The sequence below is a fragment of the Megalops cyprinoides genome, chromosome 5 (genome assembly GCF_013368585.1).
Source record: "Megalops cyprinoides isolate fMegCyp1 chromosome 5, fMegCyp1.pri, whole genome shotgun sequence".
NCBI lineage: Eukaryota > Metazoa > Chordata > Actinopteri > Elopiformes > Megalopidae > Megalops > Megalops cyprinoides.
This window is the reverse complement of record NC_050587.1, coordinates 14,248,648-14,272,547: the sequence shown is the minus strand read 5'-3', so window position 1 is coordinate 14,272,547 and position 23,900 is coordinate 14,248,648. Positions and strand designations below refer to the sequence as shown.

The window sequence follows — 23,900 nt, the reverse complement described above, 5'->3', positions numbered from 1 at the left end:
AGTATAAGGACAGCAGCAGAAAAATCATAGCCAGCTTCAGTGCAGCATATTTTACAAAGAATCATGCAGTGCTGTGAAGGCTTGATGGGTTGAAACAGTAAATCAATGTGTTTGAACCTTCTTGTGGACAATAAGCAATTAGCTAAACCTCTGAGGCCTCCTTTACCAATGACAGATGGCACTTTAGATGATGTCATTCACAGTGCTGCGTTCAGTGTGAGAACCCAGAATGATCAGGTAACAGGAGACTGGTAAACCTCTACCGTTCTGAAAGGTTTCTCTCTACCTTGGTGTTTTTTTTTTTTGCTATTAAAGGATGAAAATCCACTTAGAGGCCTTAGAGACCAAGTGCCAAGAGAGCTACTATAGTGTCCAGCCTGGTACCCTCTCTCTGGGGTTCCCACACTAACCCAGTCCCTGGACTCGATCCTTGCACTAGGTACCTGTGAGAGAAGGGCAGGGCGTTCTGCGAGGGCTCCGCCCGGGGCTCGGAGTTCGCAGTGACCTCTGATGGGACCCTCTCATCATCTGTGCCGTTGATGCTCTCTGGGGTGAGAGGTGACTGGATGTCCCCGGTTCCTGACTCCTTCCATGACAGCACAAACAATGCCAGGTCAGAGGTCAATAATCGAACACACAGGTTGAAACCCAAGGCATTTGAATTAATTCACCCCGTTCAATTACCCTGCATAAGTGGTCTATTAATGAAATGCTGAACGTTTACTTTCTGTAAACATGGCATAATATTCTCTCTGAAACTTGGACGTACAGACTGCAAGACACATTCTAAAATATGTCAGTTAAGTGGAATTGCCAAGGGTTTGCAAAATATATATGTATAATGCTGTACTTCTGGTGATACATTGTTTAGTACTGCTGAAAAGTTGAATTGAATTACCTACGAACATGACGATGGACAAAACTTCATAATGATAGAAAAATCCAAGCAAAACCCAACAATCAATCCTATTTGTCATTGTGGCAGATGAAAACTTATCATAGTGCAAATTTATCCTAGTGCAAACTTTAATTCGTCTTGAATACAGATAATCCCAAATTGTGTGCATTTTAGACCAAGCATGTACTAGGGCAATTCCATCAGCCAATCAACTTAAACTGAATTAACGTCCCTTGACAATCGGTTAGATTAAGACATGAAAAGAATTTAGGAAATTAAAAAAACTGATCAAAATATTTGACAGTACATCTATCTATAAGAATCAACAAATGGGAACATTTTATTCTGCAAGGAATATTCAACACTCATTCAACAGCGGTGGATCTAAACATTTGTGTAATTTGTACTTTCTTATTAGTTACTAATTCATCAATTTAGATAAGGGAGGAGAGGAGGAGTAATCAGTAGGGATGCACCGACTGTGAAATTCTGGGCCGATACCAATACTGATGTTTAAAATAACAATTTGGCCGATAGTTGATGTTTTTTTATTTTGTTTTTGTTGTTATTTATTCCCCCTTTTGTGCTAGGGAAACAAAGAAATCTTCATATAAAAAAATAACAACTGTTTTAAAGTCTTTAACTATAATGTTAATTTGGTAGCTAGCTAGAGCTAACAGTACTAAAGTTGTCAGAACAGGTTGCTTGCAGTGTCTGTGGTAAAATTTACTATTTGGTCAGAAGAGATGTGATGAGGCTTATTAGTTTGATAGCTAGCTAGCTCTTAGTAATAGGACAGCTGAGCAGAAGGCGTGAAAGCCAAATTAGCTAACAAGCTATCTAGCTTTCTACATTGTTTTTATTGTAGCTAGCTAGCTATGTGTTTGATTGCAAGGTGATAATTGTATTTGTCAGCAGAACGAGATAATATAGCTAGTTATGTTGATTGTTTTGTTTGTATTGTAGCTAGCTAGCTAGATTTGATATACAGCTTCATCATGTCTTTTATGAACAAATAGTTAATTTTGACATTTGTACTGCAAAGGTATTGACTTCTGATCTTATGTACCATTTGCTAACTAGCTAGCAACTTAATGTTAGTTAGCTAACTAGCTAGCATTAAGTGTGCCAGGTCATTCATTCATTAGTGGATATAACTTTAAATCCAGCAACTGTATCTCTTTCAAATTCTTTTAGGGATCTTTGCTGACCCATCTGGCCATTTTTGTCTTATTTCTTCAAAAGGTAGATACAGACACACGTCAAACTTTTGGTCCACTTTGCCATAGATGCTGACTGAAGAGTTACCCTGCTCCCACCCTGAGCGTGACGTAAGAGCAAAGTGGCCGCCATATGAATAAGGCTAATTATAGTATCACCTACTGGATCTTCTCCGAGTCTGCAGCTGGCTAGGCTACTGTTGTCCAAGTCAGACCCCAAATAACCAACACAACATTTAGCCAGCGCAAAATTGATGCGACATAACACGTAAACATTGGCCACTGCCATTGGTGAATGTCATCTTATTTGCCGATAGGCCGATGGCAGTCAACAAGGCGAACATCGGCCAATACCAATGTACAGCTGATAAATCTGTGCATCCCTAGTAATCAGATAATGGTTTTTCAAGTGGCTGGGAAAAAAGGCTGTATTGACCTCTTGATGTCGGAGGACTGAAATAGATGCACGAAAACAAATCGAGAAAAACTGAGGGCTCTTACTATGATATTGTCAAAAACAAACCAAGATGTACAATGTATGTATGTGGTGTACAATGACATTAATCACATTTGACCTTATAAGCCTGGTCTTATACTTGGACATATCTATTTTTATTCATAACACACCGAGGGAAACCAAAATACAACTGCTGGCAATGAAAATTTTGAGCAACAATTCCAGGACACCAATTCCACCTCAGAAATAAGGCATTAATGTCTGTGGAATTGCTTGTAAGACAAATATTTGCAGCTCTCAAAAGATAGCGGCAAAAAATGCCTAATTGTTTGTTTCCTCCTTAGCTGTGGTAAGCTCAGGGGATGCTTGTCCTCTCAATGCTATCTCAGTGAAAGAAGGGTTGATGACTTTTTTTCTGCACAGTGTTATAGCTGCACACCAGTAATGAACCACCGTGGGCTATAATGAGCCAGCAGTCCACGAGAGCTGCGCAGACGTTTTATCTCTGTGGCAGTAAGATTAGCACAATTCCTTCTTTATCGGCTATTTGATTAATTCCGCAACAAACAAGCCATTGTTCAAAAGAAAAAACAAAAAATGCAAAAACAAAGACGTGACTCAGGATTTGGCAGAAGCTGAAAAACACGTTTCCCCCTCTCTTAAGCGTGACGTAGTGTAGGAAATTATGACAATAATAATCACTGCCAAAATGCTTTTTTGTTATTTTGTCTGAACTTCTTGGATGGGATTATTTCTGGAGGGTAAGCTTTCAAGTCTTACATTGCTTTATCTGAGAATGTTTCACAGAAAAAAGGTACACTGCAGCAAGCGAGAACACAGAACAATGCTTGCAGTTGAACGTATGGATTGAATAGGTGCATCTCTGTTGTCTCATTAGTTAGTTAATGGATGGGGCATTTCTACAGCGTCACTGGCCTGCATTGCATGTTACATACTACCTAAGCTTTTACTTAAGTTAATCAAAGTCACTTTTGGACAGCACATCAACTCAGTTGCTGTTCCAGTTGCTGATTGAAAGATAACCCTAAAAGCTTACTAATATCTTATCATAATATGTGACATCATGGACCACAGTCTCTTAAAGAAAAACCTCCATCGTAATTCAAATCAAAGCCACTGTATACATGATGCTGCTACAATGTTACTGGAAAAAAACTACATACAGCAATTTTAACAAAACAAATATTTCCTGATGAGCTCAACTGGAAATGGAACTAAAAATGAGCTGCAATTTCAAAAATTTAACTTTTTAAATGCATTTTTTAAGCAAGGCATTTTTTTCCACAGCAATTTAACTATTGCTGGCTGACTACAGATCTGGTTGAAGGGATTCTACCTGAGATGGAGTGCTGGTCAGCTCCATCTTCTCCTGTGACTTCTCCTTGGCTAACCGAGCCGCCTCCTTGAACTCAGCAAACTTCTCTGCAAACTGGGAACAGGACAGCAATAATCACAGTCAGACACAGTTTCAACATGAATTCACAACCCACAACCAAACGATTCAGCTATAAAACGAGCATATATGATGTATACATGATTCACGGTTCAAATGTACAGGGGTACCTGAATGCAGAAAGTCAGTGCCTTTTATTCTAAGGGATCCAAGTTTCCACAGGAATGAGCTCAGTGGGAGTTTGACCAAAAAAGAAGGGTTTCCCCTTTAAATGGTTTAACACTAGCTCTGCCACCTGTCTGTATATCACGCAAGTTTAATTACCACCATCTGGGCTGCTGGGCAACTCATACATGGAGCTTTGTGAAGGGTGCAAGCTCATTAAACAGAGAGGAAAATCTGACTCTGATATGAGAGGGAGTGAAAAAACAAACAAACCAAAAAACCCCACAAAACAATCCAATTCCTTCGGATAGAGAGCAGCATATGCATGTACTCACAGCACACAGCTTGTGTGATTACTCACATCTTCAGCTGGGGCAGCGTTGCAGGCATTCTGCTCTGGTTTAGTGCTCTCGCCAGTGATAGACTGGCTGTGCAGGCTAAATCTAGTGTAAGACCTGCATTCCTGGATTTCATAGTTTTACTGAGTCATTGTTATACTCAGAAACAGGATACAAAATAATGTTAGCCCTGAACACAGTTACATACATACTGCAATTCATATGTGTAATTGGGTTACAAAAAAAAATAAACAATGCATGTCACACAGATAAGCGTGTTGCTCTGTTGACCAAATAAAAATGTAAAGTAATATAGCATCCAAGTCAATCTTTTTAGTGCTTGGAGGTGCAGTGGTTCCCTGAGATACATTGAACAAGAAAGCGATGGAGTGTTAACTTTTCTAATAATACAATTACAAATATGCTCACTGTTGCTGAAAGTCTAGAATCTAGATTTTAGACAATTTCAATTTTCTATAACTCATAATGAAACTCACAACTGAAACACTAGCAGTTATCATGCTCAATATGCAAATGAAATAAATGAGCTTTCTAATAATGGGCCATGCTCTGCTATGAACATGTACCTGAGCATCAGAGAGAGATGCAGAGAGAGGGAGACAGAGAGAAGAGACAGATACTCTGAGTGTGTGCATCAGTATGTGATGCATGTGCATGTGTGCATATATATGTGTGTGTGTGTGTGCGCACGCGCAAGTGCGTGCTTTTATATGTATGCATATGTATGCATGTATGTGTACGTGTTGAGTGAGTATGTTTGTGTCTCCATGTGTGTGCACATGTGCATGTGTAATATATGTACATATGTATATGTGTGTACGCCTGAGTTTATGCACGTGCTTGTGCAAGTTTTTTTTTTGTCTGTGTGAATGCGTGTGCATGTGTAATGTATGTATATGTGTATACGTACATGTGAGTGTATGTGTGTGTGTACACATGAGTGTATGCATGTGTGTGTGTATGTGTATGAGTGTGTGTGCTCTTGCATAAATTCGACCCCTTTAGAAAGTGAGGCTGCAGCTAGTCGCCCCCGTTCACGACAGCGGTGAATCATAATGCAGGGGAAGAGAGAGCACCATGTAGACAAAGCCTCCTACATAGTGACGTACAGGACCCGAGCGCTCATTAAGAGAGGGAGTGTAGGAGTTCCCCCAGCTCACCAGAGAGACAGAGAACACCCACCTTCACCAGATGATTCTCTGAGGAAAAGCCTAGCCCGTACACTGTGTTGGCCCGGCTGTCCGCCCACTGCCCGAACTTCTGTGACGTCTTGGTGAAAGTCATGTTGGGCGTGATGGTGCTGTTTATTATTGCCTGTGGATTCAAGCAGACGGAGTTGGATTGAAACAGACGCAGTTACATTCAAACAGAGACACTCACATTCAAAAAGGAACATCATATCCAAAGAGGAACAGTCACCATCACACATGCATGGTCACATTTAAACACAGTCACATTGCTTAAAATCCACATTTGCAGTAATGTATCACAATAGTACAACAGCAAACAAAATAAGATTTACAATGCATCTTATGCCTGTGCTTAACTGTAATCATAGCTTACACTTTACAGAGGGGTGCTGAATTTATCACTGGACAATATTTGCTGAAAGCATGAATTTAAATTTGTTTGTTTTACCTCATTTAAAGAGCCAGAAAAACAACTGGGGTATAGTTTTTCTCCAGTAGAATATGCTGATATGTGTATGCGTGGTTATGAAACAGATTTCCTCTTACCAACAAATTGTTCAACACAACACTTCACAGTTCCAACACCACAGCAGGAGACAATCTGATACCTATTACAGAAGTACCATGTCTCAGCCTCAAGGTACTTCTCAGGTAAAATCATCTTCAAATGCACTTCCCTAAAAGCTGACCTATCATGTGCCATCCCCAGCCCCATTAAAAAACCTTAATCCTTCTGATTTTCGGTCATGAAATGATAAAGGAGCAACCTGACATGTAACAACACCCTATCCTGCAGACTATTCAGGGAAGCACGGTACATATAGGGCGGAAAGGGAGTGCTTGGAAGTCTTACATTTTCCACAACATGATTTTGAACAACGAATAATTATTTAAAAACAATACGCCGTCATCTGTTGACTTGGGAATCCTTTCATACCTGGCAGAAATGTGAATCCTTTGTCACTTAGGTCAAAGCAGCAGCGAAGGGGCCGGAGTGCCTGTCAAACGTGTGTGTGAGGGTGACATGAAGCCCCACTGTGAGTGACAGAACAAGGCCAGGCCGTCCACTGCACCTCAAAGCCATGTGTGAGCGCGGAGACACACGCACGATTCTGCAGGCGCATGCACACCCAGATCACATGGTCGCAAGGGGTTGCACATCACACACTGACTTGAAGTTTGAAGGTGTCTACCTCCAGGCCTGACGTGTCAGGGTGAGACAACATCCAGCAACCACAGAAACTCGAGAGAGGACCTGCTCCAAACATGAGGTTAGGGGAGGCTGCGCAGCAGATGCTAGGCTCTGCACTGAGGGGAGAGAGGGCCACTGGAGACGGGGTCGGTCCTGAGGAGTGACTGTCATAAGGAGGCCCCGTGGGCTGGCCACGACGCCACAGCAATGAGGGAGAGCTGGATCTCCCACAACGGCTGCTGACCCAGTGCACCGTGCCTGGCTGCAAGCTTCATCACAGTCAGTCAGCCTTTGATCTTCTCCCACTACACCCTCAGCCCCCCTGATCTCCCACACCTGTTCTTCTCCACGTCTCTGCCCCCACGCTAGAAGAGGTGGGCCCCGTGGGAAAAGCTCAGGAGCTGGTCAAAGCCACAGATTCACTGCACTGCACAGACTTGTGTTTTTCCCCCTGGAGGGGCGTAGAGGTGCTTTGTTGGTGTGGGGATGGTTGGCAGGGGGAGAGGAGGAGGAGGAGGAGGAGTTTGAGGGCTGGGGCCATGTACCCATCGATCTGCAAACCAGCAAACAATCAATGCAGCCTGGGTCCCTGGGAGGCCAATTACGTCACACATTGATTGGGTGGGGGGGGTGGGGGGGTCATGAGTGGGCGTTCTGGGCCTTGCTGCAGATACATCACTCCAGGCAGCTAGAGAGACACTGAGAACAGGAGACACCACGCACTAAGGTTGGGTCAGGGCCAGCCTGAACACAGACAGGGAACTGTCAAGGTGCTGGGCCGCTGGAATATGTTTGTCTCATTAAGGCAAAATTGTCAGGGAGCTCCGAGGCATTCCAGATTCAAACTGCTGAATCATCTGGCCCACGTGTCTACCCTAATCCATGGGTCAATTTCAGCAGTGACAGCAGACTGGGCAATGTACATTATGCAACAAAATGACTCATATCACAGACCCTCATATGAAAAATAATAACAACCTCAAGCCAATCAGATCACTCACCAGCCGTTTTGTTAATAACTCTGAAAAAGTGTGTGTGTGTGTGTGTGTGTGTGCGCGCGCACGCGTGCATATGTGTGTACATTGTAATGATCCATCCATCAATGAGTGCATTCAAATGACAGTTGCTTACAGTTTGATGTCTAAACCACACATTGACCTGTGCACAACCATTACTGTGGTAAACGTATGTGTGCCCATGTATGTGGGTATGTGTGTGTGTGTGTGTATACATTGTAATAATCCATACATCAATGAGTGCATTCAAACAATCAGGATAGCTGGCTGAGTTTTGTCATAACATTCTACGAGTAACTGCCTAGGGGGGAAGTACATAAAAAACTGTCCTCATTCATCAGGATCATGCCATGTGATAGTGTCAGAGGCTTGTGCGATCCTGTTCCACACATTTTTTTTTGGAAAGGGGGAATTAGGAAATACCCATATGCTGTCACTATCATCTGAGCCATCTGAAATATCTCTGTGATATTAATCAGCCATGTTTCCACTGCCTCTGTTTCCACTACAGGCAGAAACGGAGATAAAGAAACAGAGATAAAGGCAGCGGGCTGCCTGTTCCAGCCTCCTCCCCCCATTCTCTGTCGCTGGGAAAGGGATCGGCCTCATCGTGCTAATACAGACGCCGGGCGTGGCCCGGCAGTTTGGTGCACGGCATGTGGCACACAGTGGTGAGGGGAACACCATCTGCGGCCAAGGGCTGCGACACGCGCCCGATTCCGCCGTGTGCGTCGCTTACACCGCGCTGTTCAGGTGCGGAAACATGCCCGAGCGAGCGGCCGAACCCGGGCTGCGCGGTTTTGTGTCCGCACAGCCGGCTGCAGCGTAGAGGCTGCGCACACTCACGGAGAGGGCTGCGGGGAATCCGCACTCCGTGCATATCAGAGGGTAGCGGCAGCGGGAAACTCACAGCAAGGAGGATGGGTGATAGGACACAAAACCCCAGGGCCGAGAGGGGGGCGGCCTCTTTATGAATGGCAAGCGGGATGTTATATCTTCACATTCATGAATGAATTACTGCAGCGTGAGGTGCAACTCAGACGTCACAGGAAACAGCTCATGCCATGCTTTCAAACACTGCTGCTTTCGACATTACATGCTTTTGACTACGAGTCGAAACAACTCGCACTGTAGTAAGGCTCTGTATGCTCTGCACCGATGCTGCCCAGGGAGAAACTGGGAGGCTTGAAAATGATAACAACAGAATTAATGACAACAGTCACTGAAACGACACAGCGACGATATTGGCATGCACCGATCACAAAGAATCCATCATAAGCCCCTGATCGTTAGTATGACAAACGCACCACAGATGCTTCACCGCCATCTACGATGGAGGATTTGGGAGCACGGATGCGATGTGATCGATCTTCATCTAAATGGGATCCGTGGGCGACTCCAGCCCGGGCCCGAGTTTCGGACGGCCGCGCGGGAGCGCAACGCCCTCAGAGCGGGGGAATCCGAGGGCTGGAGGAGCGGTGCCCTGTGCGCGCGCGTGTGTGCGGAGAGCGTGATCAGGCACCGGCAGCTATTCGGCGGAGCGAGGCTGGATTAGTGTAATGCCGCCGGGCTCGGTGTAGGGGGGGATTAGGGAAATCATTCACCACATTTCTGCCACCCCGACAATTCACCCACAGCCCTGGGCTAGGTTTGGAGTCCCATTCATAAAAAAGGGCGTGCTGTTGCACAGCACGCAGCATTCTCTCTGAGACGTTTCCCTGTGCTGTGCCTTCCCCGCACCCCCCTGAATGCACGCCTACTTAGCCGGGGTGCTGTTATTTTACACAGAAAGATGGAGGCCCTGTGCTTACAGAGCCAGCATCCTCGCCCATTATCTCTGTCTTTTCGCATGAGCAGTGACTCAGTAAGTTTATCATCTGGGGGCTGAAAGTGAGAGCTGCATGAAAAGTAGCTGAAGTAACACAGCGGTCTGAGATGCCTGCATTCTGGGGAAATCTTTGTGTGCATTCAAGGTACTGAAGGGAAACCTGGCAAATCATTAATCCATATATGTTTAAACCTATCATGTTGTCACCTGAAGCTCAAAGTGTATCTGCTGTAACAGTTGTATTAAGATGTAAAAGTGTCAATAGTGTTACTTATTAGGACTCTAGTATTTTACACATCAAGTTTCTATGAATCTCAATGTGTGAGTGGACCATTTTTAAAGGAAAAAAGAGGTACTGTGGCAAATAAAACTGTAAGCTGTAAAATATTTGGTCTATTATTAAAGGTATGGTCATCCAGCTTTACGTAACACTCATGTTATTCCAATATTGTAAGATTATATTAATCCTTCAAATGTTACTGACTAGGCCCATTTTCAGTAAAAACATCAGGGATCAAAAATCATCTGAAGAGATGAAAGCCCAGCCTAAAAAAACCTTCCAACAGAAATGTACATTGGCAGTTCTCTTGATGAACAATTACAGGCATGTTTGGAAAGATGGGTTTTTGTTTCCAGACCGAGCAAATATAATCAGGCGAAATGACACAGCTGCACTGTGGCTATCCGTCGTCAACATTTCAAATGCATTCCGTCAAGCTCCTTTTCAGGTGGGAACAGCAGGGGTGCTCACAGGTCAGTTTGGCATTTCTGTTGTGAAGTATGCAAAGAAACGCACACAGTGACTGAATTAACCACCCCTGCAAGGCCCTCACTCAAGTGTTGGGCACAGGGCGTATGTTTTGCAGCTGTCACTGTCACTCCCATTATTGTACTGTCCCCTGTTCACCTTTGTGACATCAACCAATCTGATGAAGTCACTCAGAACAGTTAATTTGGCACACACAGTTGTTCTGCCAGAGGTGTTGACATTGGGTATGGGTGAGAAAAAATTGATTGATCACATATATAACCCTTAGTGCAACTTTTTTAAATGGGATTCAGACATGCCCCAGCCTTCAAGTCATGTACTTCGTGGTCTAAATTGTTTTTGTATTTGAATGAATCTTTAAAGAGGAAGATGCTTCAGGATCATCAGACAAAGATCATCAGACTCTCCACTCCACTGGGACAGCAGGTGCACACTTGCAAAATTATCAACAAAGTTAAGGGCAGAGGTGCCAGCCTTACCTTAGAGCCATCGAGACTGATGATTCTGTAGACATTCCTTGTGCTGTCGTAGAAGTAGGAGACGGTGACGGCATGCTTGCTGGTGGGGACCCAGTTCTTTTTGGTGTTGGGGTCAATCTGGAAGACGTGGGCGCGGGTGCTGTAGATCGGCTGCTCCCTAAAGGGACAGAATAGGAACGCATGAACGTCTCTTTACTGTAGCACTACGGCTGCCAAGATTCCCCTCCATGAAAATCGTGTGAACCTACAACTCCACCTGCACTGCCACTAAACTAAATCCTGGACTTGAAGCTCACAGGCAGACCACACCAGAGTACCTCAAACCCCTTTTTGTGCACATACACACATACATGCTCTTACACACATAGACAGACAGACAGACACACACACACACACACACACACACACACACACACACACAGACATGCTACTTCACAGAACTGTGGCTATTGTCCTCTGAGTTCTCAAATGGGAGTGCCAGTTATTTGGTCAGGGGAGGGTTGTGTGTGGCATTGCAAACTTCTGAGAACCCCTGGCTTTGCTGGAGGGTGCTGCGGTGACCCCGCCCGAAACAGAGGATCGGAATGACAGGCATCACCTAATGGAGCTCAGCTCTGAAACAGGGGCGTTCTTGACCGCATTGAGGACAGCGTGAGCTTGCCTGTAGGACATCGTAACATTGAGAGAGAGAAATGCGCGGAGGGGCACGGCAGGATCTGGTTCTCTGCTGTTATTCCCAGGATTCGCCTATTAGCATATTCCCTTCCATTGCCGGAGGCCTAATCAGCCGCCATCACCCTGATAGATGGGGCTGGCAGGAGAGGAGCAGGGGATTGTGGGGAGGAGAAGGCTAGCAGAGCATGGCACACGCAGATAGAGAAGTGCTTATGCTGCACTGGTCTCTCAGGCTCTTTGAACAACATCAAAGGCGCTCCGCATTAATCAAAATTAGCATTCATAAGTGTTCACCGCGCTAAAACAAAACAACATTCGCAATGAGAGAAAGTGGGGCTGGGTTAAGTCCAGGCCTGAACCTGCAAATGGAGCAGTGGAGTCTGTGGTCATCCCCTCAAGTTCAACATCATGTGATAAAATGTCACGATATTCAAACAGTTTTATTTAAGTGATAGTGTACAATATTACAGAATTCACGACATACACGTCCATTTTTACAAACCCTGTGTGGCATTGTGGTAAGGAGCAGGGCTAGTAACTGAAAGGTTGCTGGTTCGATTCCCCACTAGAGCACTGTTGTCATACCCTTGGGCAAGGTACTTAACCCAGAATTGCCTCAGTAAAATATCCAGTTGTATAAATGGGTAACATGTAAAAACCGTGACCTATGTAAATTGATCTAGATAAGAGCATCTGCTAAATGACAATAATGTAAAAGTAAAACCTACATAGCACAAAGCACAGTTATGACATATGTGTGTAGCACATGTATTAATGTTAGAGACATTAATGAAACTCCTCAATAATGAGGTGGAAGCTTCTGAGAGAAGCTGATAAATACAGACATGGGTGGGCTTCATTTAAACAGTGTCAATCAGCAGCGTATTGATTTTAAAGGGGCAGGTAAAACATATTGACAAATTGTGATGCGCCTTTCAGTTTTCTGATGAATAAGAATGAAACAAGAAGGTATGCTTGAAACAAGGACATAGGTTTTCAAAATATAATTCTAATATATATTAGTATTTTGTATAAATGCTCATACATAAGCACTGCAATTGTACACTCAGCATGTACAGTACCAGTCAAAATTTTGGACACACCTGATTAAGGTAATGGGAAACATGTATTCAAAGACATGCAGATCTAAAGACTTAGTTTTAAATTCTTGAAATTTGTACCATAGAAAAATATAAATCATGAAGTTATGTATGAATGTATGAATTTCTTTCCAAAAATCTTTTTAATTTTAAAAAACATGTTTTGGCTATTTTGAAGAATCTAAATATAAGATATTGATTTGTATAATGAATATAATATATTGATTTATTTATAACACTTTTTGGTCACTGCATAATTCCATTTGTGTTACTTCATAGTTTTGATATCATAGTTTCATAGTTTTTATTCCAAAATGTGGAAAACAGTAAAAATAAAGAAAGAAAAGTGTGTCCAGACTTTTGACTGGTACTGTACAAGTGCCCTCTATCATAATCAGGATGACCGCAGTCAGAGCCTTTTGGCTTCATAAGTTCCACTTCGTTACTCCTCCCATTGAATTTACAGCCCCGCTAACACACACTGTGACTCCCAACTCCCCCGGACACTCGCCAAGGACACCGCTAAGTATCAGCATCCCCATTTCCTTTGCTTTGTACCTCCAACCGTTAAGGTCACCATCGCGGCGGGAACGTTGCATGCCGCGACTGTCAAGGTGCATTAGGCACATTCCATTTGGGCGAGCTTAACTGCATTATGGAGGCATTGTTACATCAGTTATCCCCGAAAAACATCCATTCCACTGACACTGAAATAATCTGCCTGATGAGATTTTAAAGGTGCCAGCAAGGCGTCCGATGCGAAACTTGGGTTATGTGCCGCACGGAATAGCCAGTATGCGGCAGGAGAATAAATGGCATAAATGGTGGCATAAATAAAATGGCCATTTGCACAGAGAGGCTATTTTTGCACCACTTCAGACTGAGTGCATTTGACTGAACTGGCCCCCTTACATAAGAGCTGGAATTTCTCGTCCCTCGCTAAAATGACCGGGAGAGGTAAGCTGTTACGCAATTCCAACCTGCAATACAGAGGTGCAGCCGGAGAAGGTGCAGCGCTACCATAAATATCAGAAAGAACCTGGTTATAGTCTGCATGTCCCCTCTGGACCCAGTACACAGGGGGCTTCACATTGGGCAGGGATCGTTTTCCTGAAAGGAACAATAATATGACCTGACCCTTGACTCAAGCCTGTCAGAAAGTCTCCTGTGTACACAGTATCACTGTTTGGCTCGACACCGCTGGCTATCATCACTGTTCATCCAGGGTCATAACTGCAGCAGTAAAGTTGCCCTCGAGCGCTGACCTGCAACATTCATTAAACGCAACGGTGCTATTGTTGGGAACAAGAGGACCGGATGAGCTCAGCTCAGAGAAGCTGACCCGTGCTGACACCGTAAACTGGCACAGGTTTATGGCTCTGAGGCTGGGATTTATGAGCCCAATACCTCGTGCGAAAGCCTTGTCGTCCTGACTGATGAGGTTAGCGCTTAACAATGACTTGGATGGAGGGAGACGAGGCGATTTGGTATGCAGAGAAGGAGGTGTAATGGGGTATGGTGACAAAAGGTGAATATTAACGCAGCAGAGACAGAGACAGAGAGTGCGATTCACCTGGTTGTGTTTTTCCCAGTCTCCTAGAATGGCTCAGGTGACTAGAACCTGGGCAAAATGTCACCTTCCAGAGACTCTGATATGTGCACTTCAGATACTGTTGGATACGGTGTTGGATGTTGTATGACGTGCTTCACACAGCCAACCAAAGACAATCCCTTGGTCCAATAACCTTGAGATGCCTTATATTGAATTACAAGCACCAGCTGGCAAGGAAAATGATACAATTTACATTGTATTTATCCCCCAGACTTAAGTCAAAATATCATTTTGAAAGCTGAAAAGCTGCATGTCCCTTCTCAGCATCAGAAGCCATTAAAAATGTCAGCATTCAGCATTCGAGTGCACGCTTCTCCAGCAGGTCAAAGAACCACCCCCCACTCCATTCACCCTGCATGAATAATTAAAGTGTCTCCACCAGCTACCAAGCAGCCACGTAATGCAGAAAATGCCTATGAGGAGTAAAACCTCTCCCATGCCACTTTTAGCACTGTGGTTATTTCAGGGCTTTACAGGGAAACAAGGCTCCAAAAGATGCACCGCTTAAAAGCAGGAGAATGAAATCCGCCTAAAGGGAGCACAGAGCACTGCCAGGAGGGTAGACTGAGGGACAAAGACATACAGAACCCTAACCCTAACCCGAATGATTTCAACACAGAGGCTGAACATGCAGCTACTTTAAACTAATAACCTGGACATCTCGCCACTTCCATTATTCAGAACTGAAATGGCTGCTGACAATAAAATGACAATTCACAGAGATATGTAACATGACATTTATAAAAGATACACATTTAGCACCAATTATGGGGGAAGTAACATAACGGTATGAGATATACTAAAACAACATTGCTGTTCCTAGAACATAGTCAAATTATAGATAGTGTCGCCTAAAACGAAGCAATCTCACAAAGGAGATGCCTATGAACTGCTTGAAAACAAAATGATCAGATTCTTTCCTCGAAGTCGGTCTGAATGTTCATGAGTGTGGGGAAACCAAAGCACTCGAGATGGCGTTATAGAAGAAAGATAGAAGATAGAATAGAAAGAAGAAAATCACACAAATTTTACTCCTCACAGAGCTTGCTGTCTGGTTGTCCACCCAACCTACATAACAGAAAAGGTGCAAGAGGAAGAACCAAGGGGAACTTGTAATAGTGAAAAAAAAAAAATAAGACGTAACAACAAATCTTTTTTTTTTTTTTTACAATCGGCATGCATGTTTTGCATGTCATGGCTGAAAAGATAAACTCTTGAGGGTCCAGGAGAAATGGGATTAGTGGTGATCATTTATATAGGTTGCTTTTATATAGGTACTGTGTATATGGTAAGAATACATGTGCCAACACAATGTATTTAGCCAAGCAGAATCTTTACTAATAATGAAAACAATCATCATGGTAAGAGGCATATTTGCACATGCAATAATAGATTTTGTGACACTTTACACAGCTCACAGTGTGAGAATATACATGTGAGTTATGTTTAACACAGCACACAATAAAACAGGGTATGTAAAGCATTGCGTATCACCGCTGAAATAGCCTCTATACAAATGCTGGGAGGATGCCACTCAATCAATAACAGTTCAATGATAGCACAGAGCCAGTATCGATGACTAATGTGAAGTATATAATGACAGGAAATGCACTATCTAGAAGCTTCAATTTACATTTTATTATTCAGAATTTAAAAGAACACAATAGAAGGGCACTTGATACACTTCACAAGTAAGGTTCACTGCAAAAACCTGCAATTTTGGTACATGACCAGCAGATGGGGTCATCAGATGTAAAGTCTCCTTTACGTACAGACTACATTTAGAGCAGGGGTGGGGTGTGTATAAATTTCAGTGGGTGAACAGGGTGGTAAACTGATGTGCAGTTTGTAATGACACTCCCTGCCAACATCTTGATCTAAATGTGCTCTGCACTGACTGCATGTGACCAGGGAAACTGGATTACATTCATAGCCCTGCAGGGGTTTCTGTTAAGAACCATGTTTACAAGCTATTTGGGAAAACCAGCGCTTTGCTTCTTAACATTTTTTAGTATCAAAGCAATCGACCTTAATCCTCTTATCACAAACAATCATGAAAACAACAGCAACTGAATGAAAGTGAAATTTGCATATCTTAGGTTTAATCCATGTTCAACAGAATTTATCAATACATACACATCCGTGTTCACAGTGAGACATAACTGTTATGTAAGTCCGAATAAGTCTGGTGTCAAAGGACAGACAATGCAAAAGTCTGACTTTGTTATTCTTACACTTCCATGTAGACCTGCCTGCAATCTTTATGATCCCTGACTCATTTCCTTAGTAAGGGCAGTAAGGGAACTTCCACAAATCTCTGCAGGGCTCAAGCATATCTGCATATCTGCACATCTGCTAACCTAAATGCAGTGCCTTCTCTCAGTGCCACCGGCTACAGTAGAGAGAGGGTAATGAAAACATGACATTCTTGCTAGTCTTTGGGAGGAGGGAGGGCGCTCCGATGGAGTCTGATCCTTTCCAGCGACCTCCTCCCTTGTCTCTTGTTGCCTTGTGGTAAACCGATCTGACTATTCCAATTACAGTTTTATGAACATCTACTGAGCACTGCATTGACACTGAGTATTGGGCCAAAGCTTCTATTCCTGCCCAGACTGTGCTGGATCAAAACCAAGGTCAACAAATGAAATTAAATGGTGCTTTAACCCACCAAATGTTTACACCTTTAAATAGTAATTTTTTCCACAAAACGTTGTCTGTTTAAAATTCCTCAGATGACATGTCGATGCTTGTCAGAACTACACCAAGCAGCCTACTGATATAAAAAACCATTCTGTGGAATTCAAAGTTGACTGCGGTAAAACCCCTACATTCAAGTTGTGATCAGATGGAAAAAGATGTAAGGAAAAGCTTGTAATCTGAAAAACCTGCTGAGGGACTGAAGTCAACAGAGTTGGCCTGTATACTAGTGTTGGTCTTGTTGTTGCACAGTGTTAGTTTAAGATCTTAATATTTCACAGACAAGAGTGAACCTGTACTGGAAAAAATCACAAAGAGTATACTTTCAGTTACCTGGCACACCTGTTTGAGTGGTATAGGGTGATAAATAATTTCCTATATGTACAATTTTTCCACATATGAATGATTACATAGGTGATCTAGAATAGCTCTGATAACCAGCTTAAGACCCAGCAATGTTCAGTGTAGGATTCAAATCCACAAAGCTGATCACAACCTCTTCACTCAGATGTTCCACTTATACTACTGACCAGTGACACCAGTGAGACAGCATTTGAATTCATAGGTATGTGTTATATTCACAAATGGTTGCCTTCAATACTGGCAATGTTGTTTTTTTCTGTTATGGGATGGTGCACTGTTGTTTTATTAACTGCTAGAATTTTTCGACGCATTACCTATTAGGGAGAAACCGAAAATCAAGGCAGCCTTAAATGAACACTGAATGAACAGCATCGAATGAACACTCTCTTTCAGCCTCGACCTGTCAGTGTGTGTGAAGTTGATGCCTCTTGTCTCTGTGGAGGCAGACTGCAGCTCATGCGGAGCTAGCCTGCCTCCGTGGAGACAGAGGGCGTCGACTTCACAGTAATCCTTGCAGTGATACTGACACCGCACATTATGTTGAGGGAGCAGCTTCAAAGGGCAGCAGTTACCAGAGGAATCACTAACACCGGCGCTCCTCGCACACCGTTCACAGCCAGGTTCGCCGAAATCACATTAGAGGGGAACTAAGACAACATTACCAAAATTCAACCACAGCATAGAAGAGATTATTCGGGGAGTGGGGGACATACACACAAAAAGGGATCAATTCCCCTCCATCCCACAAGCCTCCTCTGTAATAATGCAGAAATGACACGCGTGCCGCTGCAGGCAGGAGAGGTTACAGCAGGAGGCAGCTCAGAGGCTGGCTGAAATATGCCTAACCGGGTTACCCAAAGTCTTTCCCTACTCAGAGGGAATGCAGATAAACACACATTCCCTACCTGGGAATGTGTGGTGGTGCATGTGAAGGTCTATAGCTTCTGGGCTAAATCTCTTCTCTGGTATAAAGAGCTTGGAAAAAAAGGAAAAGAGACAGTGGTTTCTGGCTTTGCAGAGAAAGAGAGAGAGAGAAAGAGACAGTGAGTGAGAGAGAGAGAGAGAGAGAGCATGTGAGAGAAACTGGTCTAACTTCAACCTTCCTGCCTTGTGTGTGGGTGGGAGTGATGAGATAAAGCTGGAATTCTGCATTTCAAACCAGCGCGAGAGAGAGGAGATATGCAAATTTCACTTCGGTGCTCTACTTTTGTTTAAAGCAACAGAACAATGCTATTAAACCCACACAAAAAGACACATTTTTCAACTTTAGTGCAGTTTTCTGACGTCCTCAGAATTTCTATTTTAAAAATTCATGTCAAAAAAGTGCAATTTGGGGATCAAAGCCTCAAAGAATCTTTCAGATAAGAGAAGAAAGATGCTGAATTTTCACAATCTCATGATGAAACATGGTTCATAATGCACAGAGGACATTATTTTTCACCCAGGCCTCCATCACAGAAACTAACTGCTACAGTAAATTCCCAGAGCCCTTGTCATAACATATTTATAAATATGAAGAAACTTTCTCTGGTGAGTTCAGGTAAAATACCACAGTCCATGGGTTGGTTAAATTAATAATCTGTCAAATGGATGAAAATAGCACCTTCCAAAGTCATCATGGGTAAGAGAGTCTAAGGTATGACTGAGCACCTCACCACCTGAGCAGGAGTCATTGAATTTTTGTTCATATTAAGAGATAATTTAAGGGAACAATACAATGCCCTTTTGTAATGATCAAGCCTAGATTTAAACAATTCAGTGGTGTTTTCTATGCAACCTGACCAGAAAACACATGAAGTTTTCATTTCATATGTGATGTTTTCATCCTCCAAAAAAATTGTTTCACATGCCTGTTTCACAAGTGAAGTGAATGTCACTAATCATATCAGTAGTGATGTTCCTATGCCTATAAACAGCAGAGCATATGATATATGGATACATATTTAGAAAGCCTGCCTTTTTTTTGATGAATTGACTTAATATGTGATGCACAGAACATGGCTGTGTGCTACAGGTTCCTCAACCTACGTGAGAATTAGTAGAAGAAAAACATAGGTACCACCTTCCACCTTTATTATACTGAGTTCCATGGAATGGTCTGATTTACTCAGCAGAGCAAAGACACAGCAAGAGATTTAGTTGCAGCTGGGCCCAGCTGTGCTCCATCAGTGCCCAACGAGGCCTCTGAACAGCCCATTTCACAGAGTTGTGTTGCTCATGCGGGCCCTCCAGCCTGCCAAAATCTCCACCTGCGTTCAGTGCTTTCATCTCCTGTGTGAGCAGGACTGGACCACAATGACCAGCACAGAACAGCGCTTTCACCATGTGTATGAGCCCAGATTTAGACGGCAACACCCCCCCCCCCCCAAAAGAAGGTTCTATTTGGAAGGGAAAAAAGAAGCAAGGAAATTAGTACCTGTTACACAAGAAATTAGCACATTATTGTTCTGAAATAAGTTGGAATTGCACTCTAGTCTCTCTGATAATGGCTGTAATTCATGCCTACTGGAACCAGCTGACCCGAGCTGAACAAAGTAGTCTCCATGAGTGCCTTAGTGAACCATTTCCAGTATTAAATTATGCTCCTACCTTGAAAAATGCCACTTTTTGCATATTACTTGTAATTTCCCAATTACCCTACGTTAAACTTAGTGGTCAGCAGGTCTGGCAATGAAAAAGAGCTATTTGTTTTAGCCAAGCTCCACACCTGAATCTCTGAGACAGCAAGAAATGGCTTTCAAAGACACTTTTAAGGCTCTTTAAGATAATTAAAGATTGAGCCATCAGCTTGTGTAATTACCCATAAGGACTGAAAAGATGCACAGGATATACACAGGAACCTGGCAACAATGATGAGCTGCCCTGGCCCACAGAGGCCTTACACATACAAGGGTGTCATAGTGAAGCACTGCCCTGAAAGACTTCCTTTCAATGTCTGTTAAAGAAAACCACTGTTGATAGGCAACAAAGCCCATAGGAACTTGGCACTTCTAAGCGATTTATGGGTAAATACTGATGCAGTAGCGTTAAAAAATACATTACAACTAGTTAATATTGCTCATACCATAAGGTTGGGGACACCTTTAAACCAAACATTTTCTGTCAAAGTGGCCTTTAAAAAGTGTACGCAGGGCAAATGAGCAGAGCACATACTCAGCACAAAACTCTTCCTTCAGTCAAACTGCAAAACATTGTTCCTGATAGCTTGCCTCAATGGAGGCTCAGTCTCTGGGGGCTCCAGCTAAATAAAGGTCCGTTAAGCTCCACATGGCCAGTAGCCACACAAACCTGCTGCCTCCCCTTGAAAAACTGCAGACACTTAACAAGTTTGGGTTTGGCCAGTGTTAGGATGAGGGATACCTAAGGGTAAACCTGACCCTTTGGCAAATCACTCTAAAACTGTTAGACTTGGTGATGTCTGGGGAGGATATTACTTAATTCTACAGTAAATCAGGAAACAAATGCAATATAATATGAGCCCACTGCTTATAATTCAAACCAAATATAACTAATTTATGCAAACATTTTCCCATACTTCATGAAATGGTTAATCCATGCAGACAAGACTGGAGTTACAATGGCAAATAAAAACACACTTACACCAAGGATTAAGGATAAGCATTAAAAGTATTTATCTTTTGAGGACAGTGCCGTGCTCTAGAGTTCCTCATGTCCTGCACTGTATATGAAGTAACTGTCTCATGCTCCTGTGCATTGTGTCTCTCCTGAAACGATAGCTGTCCTCTCATTGCAAATAATGCATCCACAAAAGCAAACACTGACCAAGTATCACGGCTGTCTGACACATTAAGAACCAGTGAGATGTTCATGAATGATTTCCATAACATCTATTTAACACAGGACAATGGAGAGCTGGGCGTGACAGACAATGTCGAAACTCATACGTCTGCTATGCAAAAAAGGAGTTGCAATAACTTCTGTCTCTCTAGCACCGTAGTAAAAAGGAGGCAATTCAGTTGTTCTGGGTTGTTTCTGACATACTATAAAACAGTCAGAATATTTACCCTCATCGTACTCTCTAAATTCCCAAATACGAGCCAATTCCAGTTGCACCAGCAAGGAGGATGCACCAATCAAACATTCCCTATTTTTCCTCACCGTTTCATGATGCTTTGCCACTTGGAGATGAACACTGCATACTCTACTGCTCACTCAACCCATATTCTCCCCAACAGACTTAATCAAGCACATCCATTAATATGCTTATTTGAATATTCATGCCTTTTGAAAGTGTTCTTATATTTATGGAGATAATCAAATCCCATTCTTGACCAAGTTAGCGGACTGGACCAGTAGTACTTTCGCTTAGTAACCATGATACTTGTAAGCCACTCTACATTCTTATACCAGAAGGATAGTGAAGACCTAATTTCTACATCCTGATCTTTGAATCAAATAAACAGCAGCTTTTGATCATTATTGTCATTTATTACCTATGCTGACTTAATTCCATTTTCTTTGCAAGTAATGGATTTTAAAAAGTCATATAAAGTTTGATCATTGATGTTCTCCATTTACAGCCATGTGTTAGTCTACTAGCTAAAATAGCCAGCTAGGTGGAAGTAAGCAAAGCCAGCAGTCAGCTTTGCTAGCTAAATACAACTGTAATTGTATGAAACTGTAGGCAGCATACACCAATTTATCAAGAAAAATACAATGACTTAAACGCCACTCTCAAGATAAATTATTGTCATATACCGAATTACACCGGTCATCTCAATTCACTATGCACGTACAAGGCACTGGGGGTTATGTAATGGAGGTAGTGTTCATCAAAAGGTATAACTGGCTGGCTACAATATGGGTAGCAGTGTGGTGTGGTGGGAAAGAGCACAGCTGGTAACCAGAAAGTTGCTGATTTGATTCCCCACTGCACTGCTGCTGTTCTCTTGGGCAACATACTTAATATTTACCTCAATAAATATCCGTATAAATGGATAACATGTAAATAAACATGCAGAATTTATCTGGATAAGAGCATCTGCTAAATCACACTAATGTAATGATCTAGAGGTCATCATAAGGTCCTGTGTTAATGCCCCTGCATGATCAGTAGGCATGACGCTGGGCTTCCGAGCAGGGCTAAATTCTCATAATAATGTTGTTATTGTCCAGTCAGAGCCAGACAAAGCATCTTGTTGACCTCAGTTCAAATCCATTATTCTCATGGATTACAATGGACCGACTTGAACTGGACAAGAAGGGATTGCAAGTCAAAATGTCAAAAAGTCAAGCTGTAAGTTCATGCAGTGTTGCTTTATATTCATGCAGCACTGCATGTATTAAATTATATCACAATAAAAAAACTGGCAATACAAATTAAAAAAAAAACTTTGTTGATGAATTTTTACAGGAGGCTTGGCTTCCCTTGCTTCCTCTGAGCTGCCACTGTGTTGGAGGACCGGTAGGGGGCAATGCTCAATCTGGACCAGCTGGGCCCTGGTGCTTCAGTAATGAAACCAGTCTGATGTAGAATGTGCCATATTCCTGATGACACCTTCCACTGAGCTTCTGCTGCACACAATCTGGCCACCTATTCACACCCCCAATTTAATTAAAATCAGTCTGACATGTCTGCAGAGGTTGAAGAGAGGTTCCCTCTCCTTCTTAGGAGATCTGACAAAAAATTCTACAACTAAATAATGGATGATTTATTATTACCATTAAAGTGCTTCGTTTCCAGGAGAGAGGGATGAAGGGAAAGAGTGATGGAAGGAACCATGCAGAGGAGACTGAGCTTCGTTCAGCTCTGTTGATTGGTCTCTGCTGTAATTCACAGTAAGTCTGCAGAAACATTCAGGGCCTCTAGATATTCTGTTTGATCCCCTCTCTACCTGCCACCAAAAAAAGAATATATATAATCACGTTCAGCAACAGCGTAAAAAAATGTCCTAAGCTCTATAAAGTGGTTGTATAGTGAGGGGTTAGTTTGTGCAAGGTATACACAGCCAGTGAAAACAAAGTGTGTACACTGGAAAGAATCCATTCTTTTGTAATTATGCTAAAATGTTCTGATGTGGTTACGAAGATGTATAGATACAGGGTGCACGGTAATGGAGATTCATGGGACCAATTAGCTCAAATTTTAGGTACAGTAAAACAATGCCTTCCATTTTTTTCTGTAATGACTGTTCAGTCTGAACTCCTATGTGGAATAAATTCACAACTGAATAATTAATACATAAAATAATAGTTTCACTAATAATACAGATATTGAACCCTTAATCCCAATATTACAAGTTTATAGGATATCTTTTAATACTTAAAAGCATAAAAATACACTTCACTTATTGAAATTGTGTTTTAAAATAACAATATATGAGTGAATGTAATTGCTGAGTAGATACTTGACAGTACATTACTGGAGGTTCTGCTTTTTATGTGGCTGACCACATCAGCACCTTAGCCATAGCTCAGGATTAAAGAGAGAAAATGGACCATAATT

The 23,900-nt window shown here is 42.6% G+C and overlaps 1 protein-coding gene across 1 annotated transcript in view; it reads right to left on the bottom strand.

Moving 5' to 3' along the window:
* Positions 1–23,900, bottom strand: part of LOC118777787 (homer protein homolog 1) — a 59,626-nt gene that overhangs the window by 19,706 nt on the left and 16,020 nt on the right. Inside the window, exons 2-5 of the mRNA XM_036528946.1 lie at positions 10,988–11,144; positions 5,696–5,827; positions 3,933–4,025; positions 444–586 (exon numbers count right to left, since the gene is read on the bottom strand). Of these exons, the coding sequence (XP_036384839.1) occupies positions 444–586; positions 3,933–4,025; positions 5,696–5,827; positions 10,988–11,144 (525 nt within the window). The remainder of the gene's footprint in view (positions 1–443; positions 587–3,932; positions 4,026–5,695; positions 5,828–10,987; positions 11,145–23,900) is intronic.